General features: G+C 25.9%; 2 protein-coding genes across 3 annotated transcripts in view; one reads left to right on the top strand and one right to left on the bottom strand.

Moving 5' to 3' along the window:
• LOC112679906 overlaps positions 1–17,245 on the bottom strand; it is a 64,902-nt gene that overhangs the window by 43,242 nt on the left and 4,415 nt on the right. The gene's annotated exons all lie outside the window — the stretch shown is intronic.
• LOC112679854 (glucose dehydrogenase [FAD, quinone]-like) lies at positions 1,031–14,162 on the top strand. 2 transcript variants are annotated; one of them, XM_025549794.1, is made up of 9 exons: positions 1,031–1,119; positions 5,467–5,697; positions 5,794–5,904; positions 6,559–6,814; positions 9,217–9,374; positions 9,633–10,183; positions 10,344–10,609; positions 12,484–12,843; positions 13,148–14,162. In XM_025549794.1, exons 2-9 carry the CDS (start codon positions 5,527–5,529, stop codon positions 13,207–13,209), a joined length of 1,935 nt encoding a protein of 644 aa, XP_025405579.1. In that variant the 5' UTR covers positions 1,031–1,119; positions 5,467–5,526; the 3' UTR covers positions 13,210–14,162. The 2 variants fall into 2 exon arrangements, with proteins under 2 accessions (XP_025405579.1, XP_025405573.1); XM_025549788.1 differs by having other exon boundaries at positions 5,467–5,904.

Raw genomic sequence — 17,245 nt, 5'->3', positions numbered from 1 at the left:
ATTACAGTGTGATGATTCAAATACACAATTTGAACTTAAATATTAAATTATTAATTTTGACAAGTTTTTAGTTGATTACAATTCTTATTTTAAAGTAACTAATGGTTATATTTTTTAACAATTAAATATAAAATAATGTAATGCGAAAAATAAATTCAATATACTTGTATTACTAAATCATTTTTAATGCGATTACATTACACAACATTTTGTTTTGAAAAAAGTATTTTATATTTCTATATCTGATCTAAACTTACCAAATATTTTGGTTTTTTTATATTTATATATATATATCGTTGATAATTTTTTTTTATCCCAAAAATACTTCAATGGCCCATGACTAGATAAATACAGTAGACACTAAAGAATAATATAAATATATATTTACTCATTCATATAATGTGAGGTAATTCGGCGTAGGATTGAGGAACATTTAAAACTAAATAATAAGTAACATAATCTACACTACTAATTTTATTTTTGAATGATAGATTTACAATTAATACTTACAAAGTACTTATGTATTTTTAATACATTTTAAATGCTACTGAAATTAATTTTAAATTTCTATTAACTTGTTATTGGTATATTATAGTTATAATAGTAAATGCTTTTAATTATTATTAACCTTTATTATTAACTTATTATTAACCTCTGGATTAAAATAAAATCATATTTTTTAAAATTAAAAATGTAGAATCGACCGTCGAAAATGTATCCAAATGGATAACGATTAATACAAATATATTGCCGTATTTTTTTTTATATACAATACTAAAAAACACGTAACAATGTGACTGTAATATGAGTCAATTATACTCTGTTGGTTTTATAGCGAATGTTGACAATTGGAGGGAAATAAATATTACGCTTGATTCAACAGCTCTAAAATGATCAATCTATATCGAGCAGATCACGAGGAATGTTTTATTTTTTAAGTTTACGAAAACATGTAAAACTGTTGTTTTTAGTAAAATTATGTTTATATATTAAATAATTATTATTTTTGTAAATGTAATATTATATTATATTTAAATATATATATGTGTGTGTGTGTGTGTTTGTGTGTGTGCGTGTATGTGTATGTGTGTAAATTAACAAGCACTTATAATCATCAAGGTAATTTGAATACTTTATTAAATAATATTTTTTTATATTCTACATAGAAACACTTAATTTTATTAAGTAGTAGGTAAATTTATTTAATTTTGTATACCAATACATAATTTGAATTTGAATTTATAAAATATACTTTTTATGATTCAATAAAATTATTTTTTTAATTATTTATCCTTAAAGTAAAATGCTTAAATAATAAGAATTAAATACTAATATTTTTTTTATGTTTTTTGTTTAAATTTCAAAAAAAAATTTGGACACAAGAATGTATAATTACCTTTTTTTAACTATGATATTACTATATATATGTTATTATCAATCAGGGCTAGGATTTGCATACAACAGCATGATTTTTTTGCGACTTCTAATTATTGATTTTGTCAGTAATATCCATGAATGATGAAATAAATGGTGGTGTTTATATTTTGCATATTTTCGCATATTTTGGATAAAATGCATATTATTTGATATGTTGAATAAAATGAATATTATCGCATATTTCGATAGTAAAAATGTGAAAAATTTATGTTTTATGGTATATTTCGTAATTAATATTTATAATTTAATATTAATATTTAATTAATATTAAATTAAATTAATTTAAATTTAAAACGTATTTAATTCTAACCCTGCTGATTAAAGTACAAAACTTAGTTTTTTGTCAAACATAAATTTTATTTTAAATTATTTTATTTTATTTCTCAATTATATTATATGAAGACAAACAGCCAACCACTGATGTTTTTCAATAAATAAATATTTTTTTTGTAACTATATTTTTCCGTTTACTTTTATACAATAATCACTAACCAATATGGTCATACGGAATTACCCTTTGAGATACAGCTAAACCCTCAAATTTCAAAACAATTCAAGCATTTCAATCAGTTTGCCTCCGCATACTCACCAAAGCCTCTTGGTTTGTCACAAATGCCACTCTACATGAAGACCTCAAAGTTCCATCCATTAAAAACTATATTTTTGTGTTTATCTTAAAAACATTTACCATAAATGCATATTTTTGCATATTTTGATAAATAAAATGTATTTTTTACAATTTTTTATTGCATACAAATCCTAGCCATGGTTATTATATTTTAATTTTAGAAATTCGTTTAAGAAATTCAGTTAATTTTTATATTTTTAATGATCTGATATGAAATATATAGGTAGAATTTTTTAATTACCATCGATAATAAATAAAGCATATTTGAAATGAACAATTTATTTTAGTTTTCTGACAAAATAGCTGAAATTATTTTATAAACATATTTATATATATTATTAGTATTATATCTCTAATGAAAATATTTAAAACGATTTAAAGAATGAAATAATAGAAGAAATAATTTAATTTCAAAATCATATAGTAGTATAAGCAAAAGTCAATACAAACCAAACAATCATTAGATGAAGACATAACAATACATTTAATAATTATAGAGATAATTTGAGTTTATTTAATGTAACACGTTAAATTAAAACACATTTTATACAAAAGTTCTAACAATACAATCATTGAAAAAATTAAAATAATAAGTCAATCTGTCATTATGTGATGTTACTTTTAGAAAAAAAGCTGATTTATATGAGAACTATGAAGAACTATGAGCTAAATTGAAAATATTAAACATATATTAAATTCAGCAGAAATTATTACCATTGGAAATTTGTTATTCTCAAATAATGTATTAATGATTTTTTATAAAAAAAAAAAAAAAAAAACAATGATTATTTATTTTTTAAGCCAAAGATTCATTATAAAAACAAATTGTTCATATTCTTATGATAAATAATTTTTTTTGTATAATAAAAAAAATTGAAATGTGAATAAATAATGAATTATATAAACTATATGAATATACCACGGTATCAAATAATTAAAAATTGAAAATTATATAGAATTACAAATCTTTTGTTAGTAATGATAATTTAAAAATATTTTCTAAAGTAGTAAATATTTTTGTAATCACTTCTTAATTTCATTAAATATACTAGAAATTCAACTTAATTTTATTGAATTATTAATAAAGTTATATAAAATAACTATAATTCATTAAACATTTTCTAACGTAAAAAAATATTTCTAATTAAATTAAATTTAAAGGCCTATCGATATATTATTAGACAAAAAAAAAAAGGATTTAATATAAGCGAAATATAATAAAAACATCATATTTAAATTATATACCTACTTACTTTTATCAAAATCTCCAATGTGGGTTTATATTCTAATATATTACATCATGAGTTAAATTAATTAAAGATAAGATGAAGTTTTTATATGCATATATAGACATTAATGGAAAATATTTTTAATTACTTTATTCAATACATAAAAAATATCAATAGAGAAGAATTATAATTGTTTAATATTTACTGTTTGGTCAAGGTCTGTTTGCATTTTATTACTTATAATATTAGCCCATTTTCGCAAATGAAACTTAAAAAAGCTCACATAAATTAATTTCCTTCAATAATTGTATTTCAAATTAATATTATTTTGTATACCATAAAAACTTTATTGTGTATTTTTAAATGTAAAAAAAGGGTTTGTATATAAACAATCCCATATTGTAGGTATCTATAATAAATAAATAAATAAATAAATAAATAAATTATATTATTTTTTAAGACTTGCTTTTTGTTCACTTTAGAAAAATAAATAGTAAATTCGCTAAATAATAGGAATTCAGAATCATTAGTCTTCAAAAAATGACAATTTTCTTCATTGTTATTTGACATTTTATTATTTTTTTTAAGAAATTGTTTTTATTTTATAATATAAATTTACTCCTTTATTTCAAAAACAAGTATTTTTTAATAATTTCCTTGGACTAAGGTATTATTTGTGTTGTCTAATCAATAATAATTTTGTATGAGACTTTAAAAATGTGTAAAAATAAACTTGATAATACATATCTAGTCAAAGAAATGTATATATCCGTGTGAACTGTACATGTTATTGAATAAGTAGGCTACAAACGATTAAATTATTATAAAAGTACAAATATACGTAAAACATTGCAGAAATACTGTTAAACATTATATTAAATATAAAATGTGAGTCTTGGTATTTAGGTATACAATCACTTATGCAATAAGGAAAATATGAAGAAATATAATTTGACACGGGTGCGTATTGGATGTGAATTAGGCGAATTGAAAATGACTACTGAAAAATGACAATTCAATGGATTTAGATGATACTTTATGTATATTTATTTTTTATTTTTTTTTTTTTTGAAACATTTAATCATTAATCATTTGATGAACAAATACGTATTGTAATATAGAGTAACTTTGATAATAATAATCATGAAAAAAAATATTATTGGTTTCTTTCATTAAACTTTTATTAAAATTAATAAACATATGTATACTTTCTAAATTTATTAAGATATTTTATGTAATGTTCCTTTAGAAATATTATACAATATACTAGCAGTTAAAATTAAAATTTGATCATCATATATATATATTGGTTAAAGCTTCCAGTTTATTATACGTATAGTTTTTATAAGTCGGAGTGTCAGAATTTATTTTTAGAGTGCAAATTATTAATAAAAAGAAGAGATAATATGTCAAAGTTATTAAATAAAAGTTATCAAATTTAAAACCAATTAAAAAAAAATTCAAACTTAATTCATAATAACTTATTTCAATGTCTGTGACATTACAAAACATTTAAAGTACAATCTAGAATATAGGTGTATTAAATAAAAATGTACTTGCTTTGCTTAGATCTTAATTTTGCAAAAGGTATGATTAGTTTTTGAAAAACTAACAAATATTGGTAGGACCGATTTATCAAAACCGCATTTTGAAAAGTTATTCTTTTAAGCTAGTAGAAAATCGATTGCAAATTATTTATTCATACCAATATTTCAATAAAATATTATAAATTGTCAAAATTACCATATATTATTATTGATAGCTCATTTTCCAGTACGTATAGCTCAAACTAAACTAAGTTCAACATGATTTAGTTTAGTTTTATATCTTATAATCGATGAAAAAAATATATAGAAATATCTTATAAAGCACAACAGAATGAAAACTATTCCGAGTCAGGTGTAAAATTATCCAAATTACTTATGCATGCAAAGAATGAACGATTTTCAATGAAGTGATTTTTGGTTCATTAGTTTTACCATTGATTTTAGAACATTTAGTTTATTCTAATATCAATTGTTTTACGAAATATTTATAGTTTTTTCTTTTTGGTTTACAGTTCAAATGTAACCCGATAAGGAAATTGTACGGCACAATTGAACCGTTTAAAAAATTATTTATTTACATATTATATATATATATTACAAATGTATTTACTGTTGTTCTGTTTAGCATCATTGTTGTTGTTAATTCGTTAACCATTCACCCGACTCCGGGATCTTAGCTTGAAAAATGGTTAAACACTACCCCACGCCATTCACGCCCAAAGATTCATCGGAAATGTGCATGCAGACCAGGAAGCCACTATCAGCTTGTCACACGGAGAATTTTGTGTTCCTTCGATTTCTCATGCACTTGTTCGGATACACCGTTGACGGTCCATCTATGGGCAACAATAAAAATGTACTAATAGAATCCGACCAGTCGGAAACGCAAACCAAAAACTTCTTGGACGGTTATGGACATCTATTCGATGAAATGTTTATGTCCGTTTTCCAGAAAAAAAGGCGAAAAAGAGCAGTGCCCGATGAGTACGATTTCGTGGTAATTGGCGCTGGATCTGCAGGCTGTGTTGTCGCCAATAGATTATCAGAGATTAAAGACTGGAAGGTAAGTCATCGTTCTGTTATTCTATAGCCTCAACAAATCATTCATGTTGATAATATTGCAAGTAGTTGTATTTAAAACTAAAAATCATTTTTAAAAAGCTACTAAAAATTAAATGAAAGTAATATAAAATTTTAAAATATTCCAATGGTAATAAAACTAAAGAATAATTTAACGAAATAGTAAAAATTTCTTCATATTTATAGTATTATAAAATAAGGTGTGATTTAATAAAGGTATTTTCTCTGACCGTTCGGTTAATTTCATAAAAAGTTTAAAAAAATGTTTCAAACATACCCAATTTAAATACTTACAACACATTTTGATTGTGTTTTATGATTAAAAAAAGGTGTCAATTCTATTACGAAGTCGACATTGGTTAATGTCGAGTCACGTTACTATAGGTAAATGTCTACATGCATTATTCTTGTTGCACTACCAAGTTAATATTTTTCATTGTTATTATTTATAAAATAACAACAATAATAAATAATTCTGTTTTATTCGATCTATTAAAATTGTTAATGAACGAAGAGACCATTACACAGTTATAGCCATCGACATACTTTAATAACTAAATTTTGTTTAACGCTTATTATGGTTATAAACTATAATAGTACGTCATTAATTTAAATTGTTATTATCATGTCGATATAGGTGTTACTACTTGAAGCTGGTATTGAGGAACCTGAGTTCTCTTCTGTGCCAGGTCTTGCGCCATTACAATTGGGAAGTAAGATTGATTGGAATTACACAACACAACCCGACTATCATATGTGTAGGTCCAGACCAGGTGGAATGTGTGACTGGGCAAGAGGTAAAGTGATGGGTGGATCAAGTACAATTAACTATATGATTTACACTCGAGGGAATATGGAAGATTACGACGAGTGGGAACGTATGGGCAATGATGGTATGTATATAAATGGTAAATATGAAATTTAAGAATAGAGTGTTTTTGTCTTAATAACCTATGAAATAATTACTAGAAAGAAGCCATAATGTACCGTATAAGAAAATAACAGTAATGAGCTTATTCAGTTTTAATGAGTGATTAATGTCTATCGACTGATTTAAAATCGAATTTGATTATTAACGCTTAATTAATATTTTGAAATTACAATAGGAATATATCTAACTCAAAGATATTATCTTTGAGCCAAATCATGGCTCGTAAGTCAATACACTAAAATCTCATAAATAAGCAAACAACTATGCTGTAAAAAATGTTTAAATATGTTTAAATCATTTTAATAATCGTAAATGGTGATGAAATAATTATCATTAGTAATGGAACTATATAATTGGTAAATAATACTTTAAAAGTTAAAATATTATTTTTTTTTTTGTAACATATAGAATTTATAGTTTAATTCTACGGCAAGAATTAAGGTAGTAAGTTTATTATTTGTTTTAATTTGACGTGTTTCGATTGTAGTGGATCGTCGGCCATTTTCTAAATTCATAGCTATATCAGCTGTCAATATTAAGTAATATGAAAGATCCCTGATAAATTTAAACTGAAAAAATGTGTGGTTGGAGGGTAAGCAAAGTGTGGAAGCCAATAAAATCCAGTCCATGTATTCATTTTGATAGAAAACACGAAGAGAAAATTAAAATATTGATGTTAATGAAGAAAACTAGTAAAAACTTTTGAAAAGGTATGCCCAACATGTATCTATCAGAAGAAAAACAGCTTGTGGATCTTCTGCTGTAAGAATATAATATGATCACGAATAGAACTTAGTTTATGAACACTGATCGTAGTTGTATAGCCTATTATTGTTATTCACTAAAAATTAAGTAACAGCAGTGCCGGACTTGGGATTTTTGTGCCCCTAGTTACTTTTGAACATACGCCTTTAATGCCAAAAAAAAATGGTTGAGAATTACTAATAAGGTATCCTAAGATCTTGTTAAAAAATTTGTCTCTCTCTGTACATTTTTTGGAATCTGGTTTTACTTATTTTCCTTCCCTTATTTATTTTTATTTTTTTTTTATGTGCATGTACTGTAAAAAAAAAAAAGTTATCACCATAAATTATTATATATTATAGTCATGTAAAATGTAAAACTCAAATATTATAAAAACTATTTAAACAACTATGTAAATTTGATGTATTCAAATTTTAAGTGCCTTACATCATGAATTTTCAGAAAAAAGTTATCTATTATTAAATCTAACGGTATCTGCTGAGTAATTTTATTTTCAATATTAAATATGGCTGGTGAGTTAATTCTATTTTGAGACATAGTAGATCGTAAGAAATTGTTTACTCATTTTAATCATTTATTGTACTGCCGAAAAACTGGCAACAGCTATTGATGTCAAAATAGGAAACATAATTTTTAATATTTGAGTAACTTTCTGTGAGGTTTTTCTTTTACATAATTATTTATAAGTTAAGTTGATTATATTTTTCATGAACTAATGTTAGTTAGTTATGACAGGTAATTGATCATCCGAACGTCACAATATAATAGGAGTGGTGGCAAACGTTGAGATAATTGATTTTTAAAATATTATTTATTGAATGTCAGGGCAATTGACGAAATACAAAAACAAAACAATAAGAATCTTAATTACATGGGAATTATAATTAAAATACTAAAACAAAAATAATAATAAAGTAGAATGAAAATGTTTGAATCTTCCCTAAATGTTACACCCTAGGCACCTCGCTATGTTATTTATCGGTAAATCCTCCATCGATTAACAAGTATTTAACTAAGAAATTAAATAAATATATTATAATTTGTACTATAATACGGAATATTAGCGAAGCAAATTAATTAAAAATTATCATTCACAAAAGAACTCACGTGTATAGTGTAATGTGATATAAAAAAATATTTTTTTTTAATAACTTTTTAGATGTATAATGAATACGATTCCTAATACATACAATTAATCATGTAACATGATGTAGTTATTATCAATCATTTGAAATTTGTGTTAATCATTAGTAATATAAGTTGTATATACTAATAAACTATGGAATTGGTACATTACTATAAAATAGCTTAAACATAATAGGTTATAATAATATAATACTTTTACATTTTAATTTAATTATATACCATATAAATAGTAAAATTATTACTTAATATTTTATAACTTATTAAGTTATAAGTATAATATAATATTGTACTCAATAAGCATAACTATTATCATATTTAAATTTTTCATTCAATTTAAATATCTATACGTTATAAATAAATTTTATTATTTTTCTAAAGAAATATTTATTTTATAATACTCTAAACATCAGATAATTTTTTTATTAAAATAAAATAATATTTTGTCTTTGTAAGGTTGGGGATATGATGAAGTTCTTCATTATTTTAAGAAGTCTGAAGATAATGAAGATCCAGAAGTTTATAAAAAAAATCCAGAATTTCACGGTAAAGGAGGATATCTCACAGTAGAATGGTTTCCATATGTAGATCAAACTGCAGTAACATTGATAAAGGTACAAAACTTAATGAATGTTTATTATCAAATTATTTTATTTATACAAACTTAAATTGAAAACAGTTAAGTAAATTATTTAGACATTATAAAATAGAATTTTTAATTTAACAAATTTATAATTTTAATATTAGTTCATATCACCTACATATTATACATTGTGCGTGTTAATAATAATAATAACACACTAGCATACTTCAAATTTTCAACTATTAAGAATGTATAACAATTGCAATGTCAAAATTATATTATCTTTTAGGCATGGCAAGAATATGGTTTACAGTATGTAGATGTAAATGCAGAAAATCAAATAGGCGTTACTCATTTACAATCTACGGCTAGACACGGCGAAAGAATGAGTACGAACAAAGCATTTATACGACCGATTAGAAAAAAACGAAAAAATCTAACTGTACTCACTGACGCTCATGTAACTAGAGTGTTGATCGAAAAAAAAAAAGCTACGGGAGTGGAATTTTTATATAAAAATAAAATGAGAACGGTGTTTGCCAGGAAAGAGATAATTCTTAGTGCCGGGGCGTTGAACTCTCCAAAAATATTGATGCTTTCCGGTATTGGACCTGAACGACACTTGAAGAAAATGAATATTAAGGTGGTGAAAAATTTAGCAGTTGGAAGGAATCTACAAGATCACGTCACGACCGACGGTATAGTTATTAGAGTAAAAAAAACAGCCACCGACAAGTCTCTCAAGGAGAAAAAAGAAGACGCTATTTTGTATAAAAAGAAAAGAAAAGGTCCTTTAGCAGCTACCGGTCCGTTACAATGCGGTGTATTCCTTCAAACTAAGTATGTGTGGCTATATATACTTTACTTCGCGGCGTTTGTGTATGCAATACATTGTGCGTTCAATTTATTTGTCTCTACAACTAGCTATAAAATATTTGGCTAATGTTTCAAACAAAAACATTTATTATTTCTTATATGAATAATGTTGACATTTATATAGGTTTGAAGATTCACACGACCTTCCTGACATTAACTATGCATTTGATAACAGCAATGAGAAAGATTGGATTCTTGATCCCGGAAATGCCACGAAATTTGCTATGTCTCCAGTTTCTTATTATGAAGCTATTAACGTACGACCGATTTTGTTGAAGCCAAAAAGTAGAGGTTATATTTTGCTCAATAATACTGATCCCATTTGGGGTCAACCATTGATTTACCCACGTTTCTTTACTAAAGGAAACGATCTGGCAATACTTATTGAAGGTAAGGTTTTAATCTTATAATATTAAATTATCGACTGAAAAATTTAAGTTTATAATCTACTTTGGTCATAATCCAAATATTACTATCATATCAATTATTTAATTGTTTTATTTTAAATTGTTTTGCGATAATTTTTCATTTAAAATAATTCCCATGCTTAATTGATTATTCTAATAAAAATAGTTAACAAAGATTTCACACTTGAGAAAATTATTTTTAGTACTTTGACTTCGTATTATGAAATTATACATCAGTATCATACCCTTGGTCATTAAGCATTTTTAAGAGCAAATATATTTAAATATAAATATAACGTTAAGACATTTCAACTGTGATTAATGGGTACTGTAATTAGTTGCAAGTTTTTTTTTTACATTCTTCTTTGCGAAATGTTCAAAAATTATAATATTCTAATTACAAAAATTATTATTCAGCATCTAATTTATCTAGCCAATATCATTTCCAAAAAACACACGTTTCTCTCGTGCTTATTTTGCACCATGCGTAGAAATAATACATGTCTACACGTGTTATATAATATTTAATGAAAATATTTGCCAAAACGAACATTCACCTAACAAGTAATGAAGCATTATGTAATTTTCTTGGGGTCATCATCATATTATTATTATCATACATAGTACATTACTTATGCCCATTGTACATAATAATAATTTGGCAAGTAATGGGCATCTTCTAAAATGGTGATTTACTATCTATTAATGACAAGCGCTAGAACCAGGTTAATGGTATTTAGTGTGAAATATGTGTGTGTGTTAGAGCATGCGTATTAATATAGTAGAATAATAAAACCAATATAACCAAATATAACAAAAAAATTATTTCATAATGAGGCACATTAATCATCATTTTGAATAAAAATAATAATGTAATCGCGAAGTGTACGCCAATAACACGTGGATGACGTTTTGTAGAAAAAGCATGAATCGAATTGACCGTTTACGTTCATCCATTAATTTGAGTTAACTGATTCGCAACGAATCAATGCGAATTAAAGTGTAAATATACCATAAGCGGAAATTTGATGAAATTAGTGGGGGGGAGGGGGCTGAGCATTATTTGGTTATTACACCTCTAGGTACCCCTGTACGCAATTATTTATTTCAACAAGGCAATTTACAAAGTTTGACAGTTTGACATACTCAACAATTTAACCAAAAAAACAATTAGGTGCCTTATCTCAAACATTTTTGGAGTAGGTATAATAAACAGACATTATTAGTTAATTAAATTAAACAACCAATACGGGTATTATTACATATAATTAATATTACATTAATCACGATAGCTCCAAGTCATGACAGTAAATTTGTAAAATCTTACGAATTTGATTAAATTTTTATCATAGAATATTTTTTTTAATTCAATTATTAAAAATGCATTTTACAATTATAATAATTATTGTATTTTTAGGACTAGGGGGGCTTTCCCCCCCCTCCCCCCCCCCCCCCCCGATTTCCGTCTATGGAGTTTTCATACATATTTTACTTCTGACGTGATTCTTAATGCTAAATTATGGCATATTTCAAATAGGAATTAACTGAACCGTTTTAATTTACACCTATCAATTCGAATAAACAACCATTTATATGCTCTGAGCTCTGAAAATAAGAGGGGAGTAAAATATTTCAAGGTAAATCGGTTTATATTGCAGCGCATACACACTCGTATCATACCTAAATACATGCTTTTAACATAGAACAGAACACCCTAAACGGTGGTTTAATTTGCAACCACTTTAACATACGTATAATAACAACAATATTGAATACAGTATAATGAAAACAAATGGGCTGACATATTATATTTTAATAATATTTATCGTATTAATGCATGTGATCGCGGATTCACAGGGATTAAGATCGGAGCAAATCTGGTGAAGACGCATTCGATGCGGAAGATCGGAGCGTCACTGGTGGATGTGCCGGCCAAGGCGTGCAGGGATCACAAATTCGGCACGGACGAGTACTGGGCGTGCGTGGTTATGGAGTACACGGCCACTATATACCATCCGGTGGGCACGTGCAAAATGGGCCCGGAGCACGACGAGGAGGCCGTGGTCGACCCGCAGCTGAGGGTGCACGGCATCGCCGGTCTCAGAGTGGTAGACGCGTCCATCATGCCGACGATCGTGCGAGGCAACACGAACGCGCCGACCATAATGATCGCAGAGAAAGCGTCGGACATGATCAAGGATAAATGGTTGCACAGCGGTTAGAAACCATAACTATAATACAGTATTCATAATAACAATTTATGTAGTCCGATTACGAGTCATATACATATATTTTGCGGTTACCTTTTATCCCCACCACTTTTCGTCTCGGTACGACCAAGATACGTCGACAAGAGATCTACCGACCGCCTCCCCTTTAAAACCTGGATACAATTGCATGATTAATGTTTTTGCTAGTTTCAGAGCTATCTAGTTTCAAAGAATTGCATGTTTTCACAAGTTACATATTAAAACCGATTTGTAATTTTTTTTCATCTTATATATTTTTTTTTAATTTATAGATACATTTGATATGAGAGAAGATGATGATTATGAATATGAACGTTTTGTTAACGATTTTTAATGATTAACATGAACACCCGTAATTTTCCGGTAACCGATCTATTATGGCAGTTCAACTAAAACAAGTGTCGTCTGTAAAGCCATTCGAATTTTGTACTTGATATTTACTTTAAAACAATGCAATATTTTCCGAAAGGACTCAGTTTCCATGTTAACAACGTTAAAATCATCAATTATCGTACGGTAAATGCATGTTGCTATCAATGCTATCATGGTCAGACACTACGCTTTTTCTATGCTTACAGTCGTCCTTGATAAAATTTTTATTTTACAATATGAGCTTCGACTCTATCTTCTTCTTGATAAAAAAAAAAAAAATATCTTTACTATAAATAATTTAAGAAATAAACTTCTTATGGGAACCGGTCTATTTCACTAAATATTATATTCAAATTCAAATCCAGATCCAGTAAATAGTATTACTTTGGTCTGTAGTAATATTATATGGTTATACTATACATTATACAAGTATAAATTAACGTGATTGCAATTTATGTTCACATGCATGTATAAATTCGTAAATAAGATGTGTAATCATTATGGACACAGCATATATATTTATTTGGTATTTTTAACTGTAGTCATTTTACTATTTCTGATCTTGTCTGTTAAATTAAAAACTATTGACAAAACTAAAATAAACTACACCACAGCCTGAAAATTTAAATATATTTAAAATAAAAAACTGAGTAATTGCACTTTAATTATTAAAATATAATGACACGTTGTAGGTATTCGTTTCCATCGTACAGTAGTATGATCTATTTATTTAAAAATAACTCCAATATGATATAATTCATATCATCCAATCATATAAATGTGGTACATAAAATATCCCAAGTTTGAAAAATGGTTTAATGTTAGTACATAAATACGTAAGACTTAGTACTCGTAAAACGATTATACGGAATCATAATGACAATTTTAAAATTAATGAGTACTTACTGAATATAATTATACACACTAAGTTATTATGGTAAAATTTTAATTGTACATCTAAATAGAGCATACTGTAAAAATAGTTAATTTGATACTCTCATAACAATAACAATTTAAATCTAAGACATTAAATAATTTCATAATTCAAAATTTTCCAAATTAATATTCTAGTCATAGATAATATTTAAAAAAAATTATGTATGAAGTAGGAAATATATTCTTCGTATTATAATAATCATAGCTATTTTATAATACTATATTTTTAATACATAAAATTTGTTGGTAACGAATTTGAAGTATGTGTATATACTTGTATGCAAACGAAAAATATAAAAAAATGAATATTAAATTTTTTTTGCGATTTCATTGATATTTTATCAATATTTAATCATGTTTTTATAAACATTTCTTGAATAAATTTATACTTTAAACCTGAGTAACTAAAGAAAAATTGTTAAATACTAAAATATCACTTTCATTTAGATGAATTTTTTTATAATTGATTATCAATCTTTAATTAAAAGAAACTTGTGAAATATTTATTTTTTATATTATATAATATAATTTTAATCACACGTAAACTTACATAAAATTAATGAAAGAAAACTAATTTCTCGACTTGCTATATATACCAATATTTATATAAAACAGTTGTCCCTGAAAATAATTCATATTACTTATTTAATCAGTGTAATGAATAACATACAGAAGTTTTTATTTGTATGGTTATACTAATATGTAGCATGTATTAGTTCAAGTTTTAATATAATAACTTTCTATGAACTTAAATAGATGCTTTATAATATATTTATTAAAAAACGTTAGCTTATTATTAATGTATAATCATAAACTAGAGATATTTTTTATTACATTTCTACCTCATTTATAATTCATAAAACTATAAGAGCTAAGTTACAATAAAAGTTATGTTAGATGTATGATTTTTGTTGAAAATAAAAATGGTACCTAATGAAAGTCTTCTTTAGTCCTTGCGTTTAATGTAATTAGTCATAAGATATCTGCTTAAAGTTTCCTTTATTTAATTATTATATAATATATCCGCGGCTTCTATGACTATTAGACATTATAATGTTTTAGACTTAATACATAATGAAAATAAACTTATTACTTATTACTAATTCATTTATAAAATAAACAAATAGATTGGTGCAGGTTGGTTACAGGAGGTTGATGAGATGTGTATCTGTGAGGAATTGGCAGAGCTTGACAATATTGTCTGGTTTGGGGCTTAGTGTTTCAGTCAGGTGATAAGATATATGCTGCTTAATTTTCTCCATATTGTGTGCGTTACATTCGGTGATTATATATTTGACATCATACATGCAAATGGGGGAGGTCCTCTTTTTTCATTAAGTGTCTGTGTGTGTAAGACGTGTGTGTCCGATTCTGAGGCGATTAATAGCTGTCTCGTCTTTTCTTGGGGTGTTGACAGGAAAAGTCCAGGGCAGTATTGATCTTTTAATTTCATTAAGCTTCGTGGTCATACTGTTCCATTGTGTTTCCCATTGTTGACATGTATCTCTTTCGATGACCTTTTTTATATCGCTGTAAGAGAAGAGGTAGGAGTAGGGAATATTAGTATTTGTGTGAGCTTGTTTGGCGGCCTTGTCCACACGTTCGTTACCATCGATGCAACAGTGACCCGGAATCCTTGAGTACGAAATGTTTTTGCCTGATAACTGTGCTTTGTAGTGGGCGTTATGAATTTTCCTGACTATTTCGGTGGGATTTTGGACATTTTTAAGACTAGTAAGAGTAGATAGTGAATCACTACAAATTGTGATATTGTTATTATTAATTTCTGAAATAGTGTATTCGATCCTTTATTTAATATATTTGTGTATTTTATAAAATGTTATATAATTCAACAAGATCATAATTTTAAGTAAATATAAATAATACCTAAGTATAAAACTTAAATTTTCGTTTTTAAAATATGTTACCACATGATTTCACGTATACAATTATTTTAACAAACTTCTACATTGTATTATTAAAACACTTTTTTTTGAATAATTCAATGTTTAAAATATGCTCATACAGTTATGCATTTTTGATACTCATCGAATTATACATTTCATTAGATTTTAGTTTTATGTGAATTTTATAATTTTTATGGTTATCAATTTGTTGTTATTTTAAATTTATTACTAACTGATCAAATTATTTGAAAAATGTTTACTGCCATATCGTAAGCAACATAAGTAGTCTCTAAATTTTTGAATGGAGAGTAAACTATGCAACATTTTTACAAAGTAAATGTATTTAGCCTTTGGTAAATATCTTTGTACTGCCTAATCAAAAACAAATAAAATAAAAATATAATGTATTTATTGTTAATTTAAATGCTTCTTAGTTTGATCAAACTTAGGAATATATTAGGAACATGTAGCTATTATCAAATTATCGAGGCAGTGTTTTATTTTTTGAAAATTATTTTCCTAGTAGTGTTATAAAATAGTTATACAATATAGTTTTTAATAAATTTATTTGCATTTGAGTAAAGATACAAGATAAACTTACTTCTAAATTTCATTACGTTTCTTAATTTATTATGCAAAAAATTTTTATGAATTATACTGTAGAAACTCTACTCCAACAACCCACTGGATCACAACCTTGAACAACACTAAAATTAATTCATATAAATTTGGATTACAGTATAAAGAAAAATGTATACTCTCATTTTACTAAAATTTTTGTTTACAAACTTTGAGTGCAACGAGGAAATGTTCAGTTTTATAATAACGTAATAGTTTGGTATTTTAACAAAAACTTTTAAAAATAGAAATAAAACTTTATTTACTATTTTTTGACAGTTAATAGAATGATAAAATCTTTCAATTATAATCAGTATTTTTTCTTCTGCATAATTTTGGGGTACAAAATAAAACTCGAGCAATGCAAGATGGATTCCCATTTTCCCAATCCAAAATAAAATATCTTACCTACGTTTTTTAGTTTAACGTTATATTTTTTATAGTTAGTGTATTATTTAAATTCAATCTAATGTGTACAAATGTAATTATTATTGTAACCAATTTATATTTTGTTTGCTCAATACATCTCGGAAATCT

Source organism: Sipha flava, unplaced genomic scaffold (assembly GCF_003268045.1).
Source record: "Sipha flava isolate LNK unplaced genomic scaffold, YSA_version1 100_pilon_pilon, whole genome shotgun sequence".
Taxonomy (NCBI): Eukaryota; Metazoa; Arthropoda; class Insecta; order Hemiptera; family Aphididae; genus Sipha; species Sipha flava.
This window is presented reverse-complemented; position numbering and strand designations above follow the sequence as displayed.

Coding starts and splice junctions, on each gene's coding strand:
- LOC112679854 (XM_025549788.1), top strand. CDS start 5,527: ATGGTTAAACACTACCCCACGCCATTCACGCCCAAAGATTCATCGGAA. Junction 6,815..9,216: donor GGAACGTATGGGCAATGATG/GTATGTATATAA, acceptor TGTCTTTGTAAG/GTTGGGGATATGATGAAGTT. Junction 10,610..12,483: donor TCTGGCAATACTTATTGAAG/GTAAGGTTTTAA, acceptor GCGGATTCACAG/GGATTAAGATCGGAGCAAAT.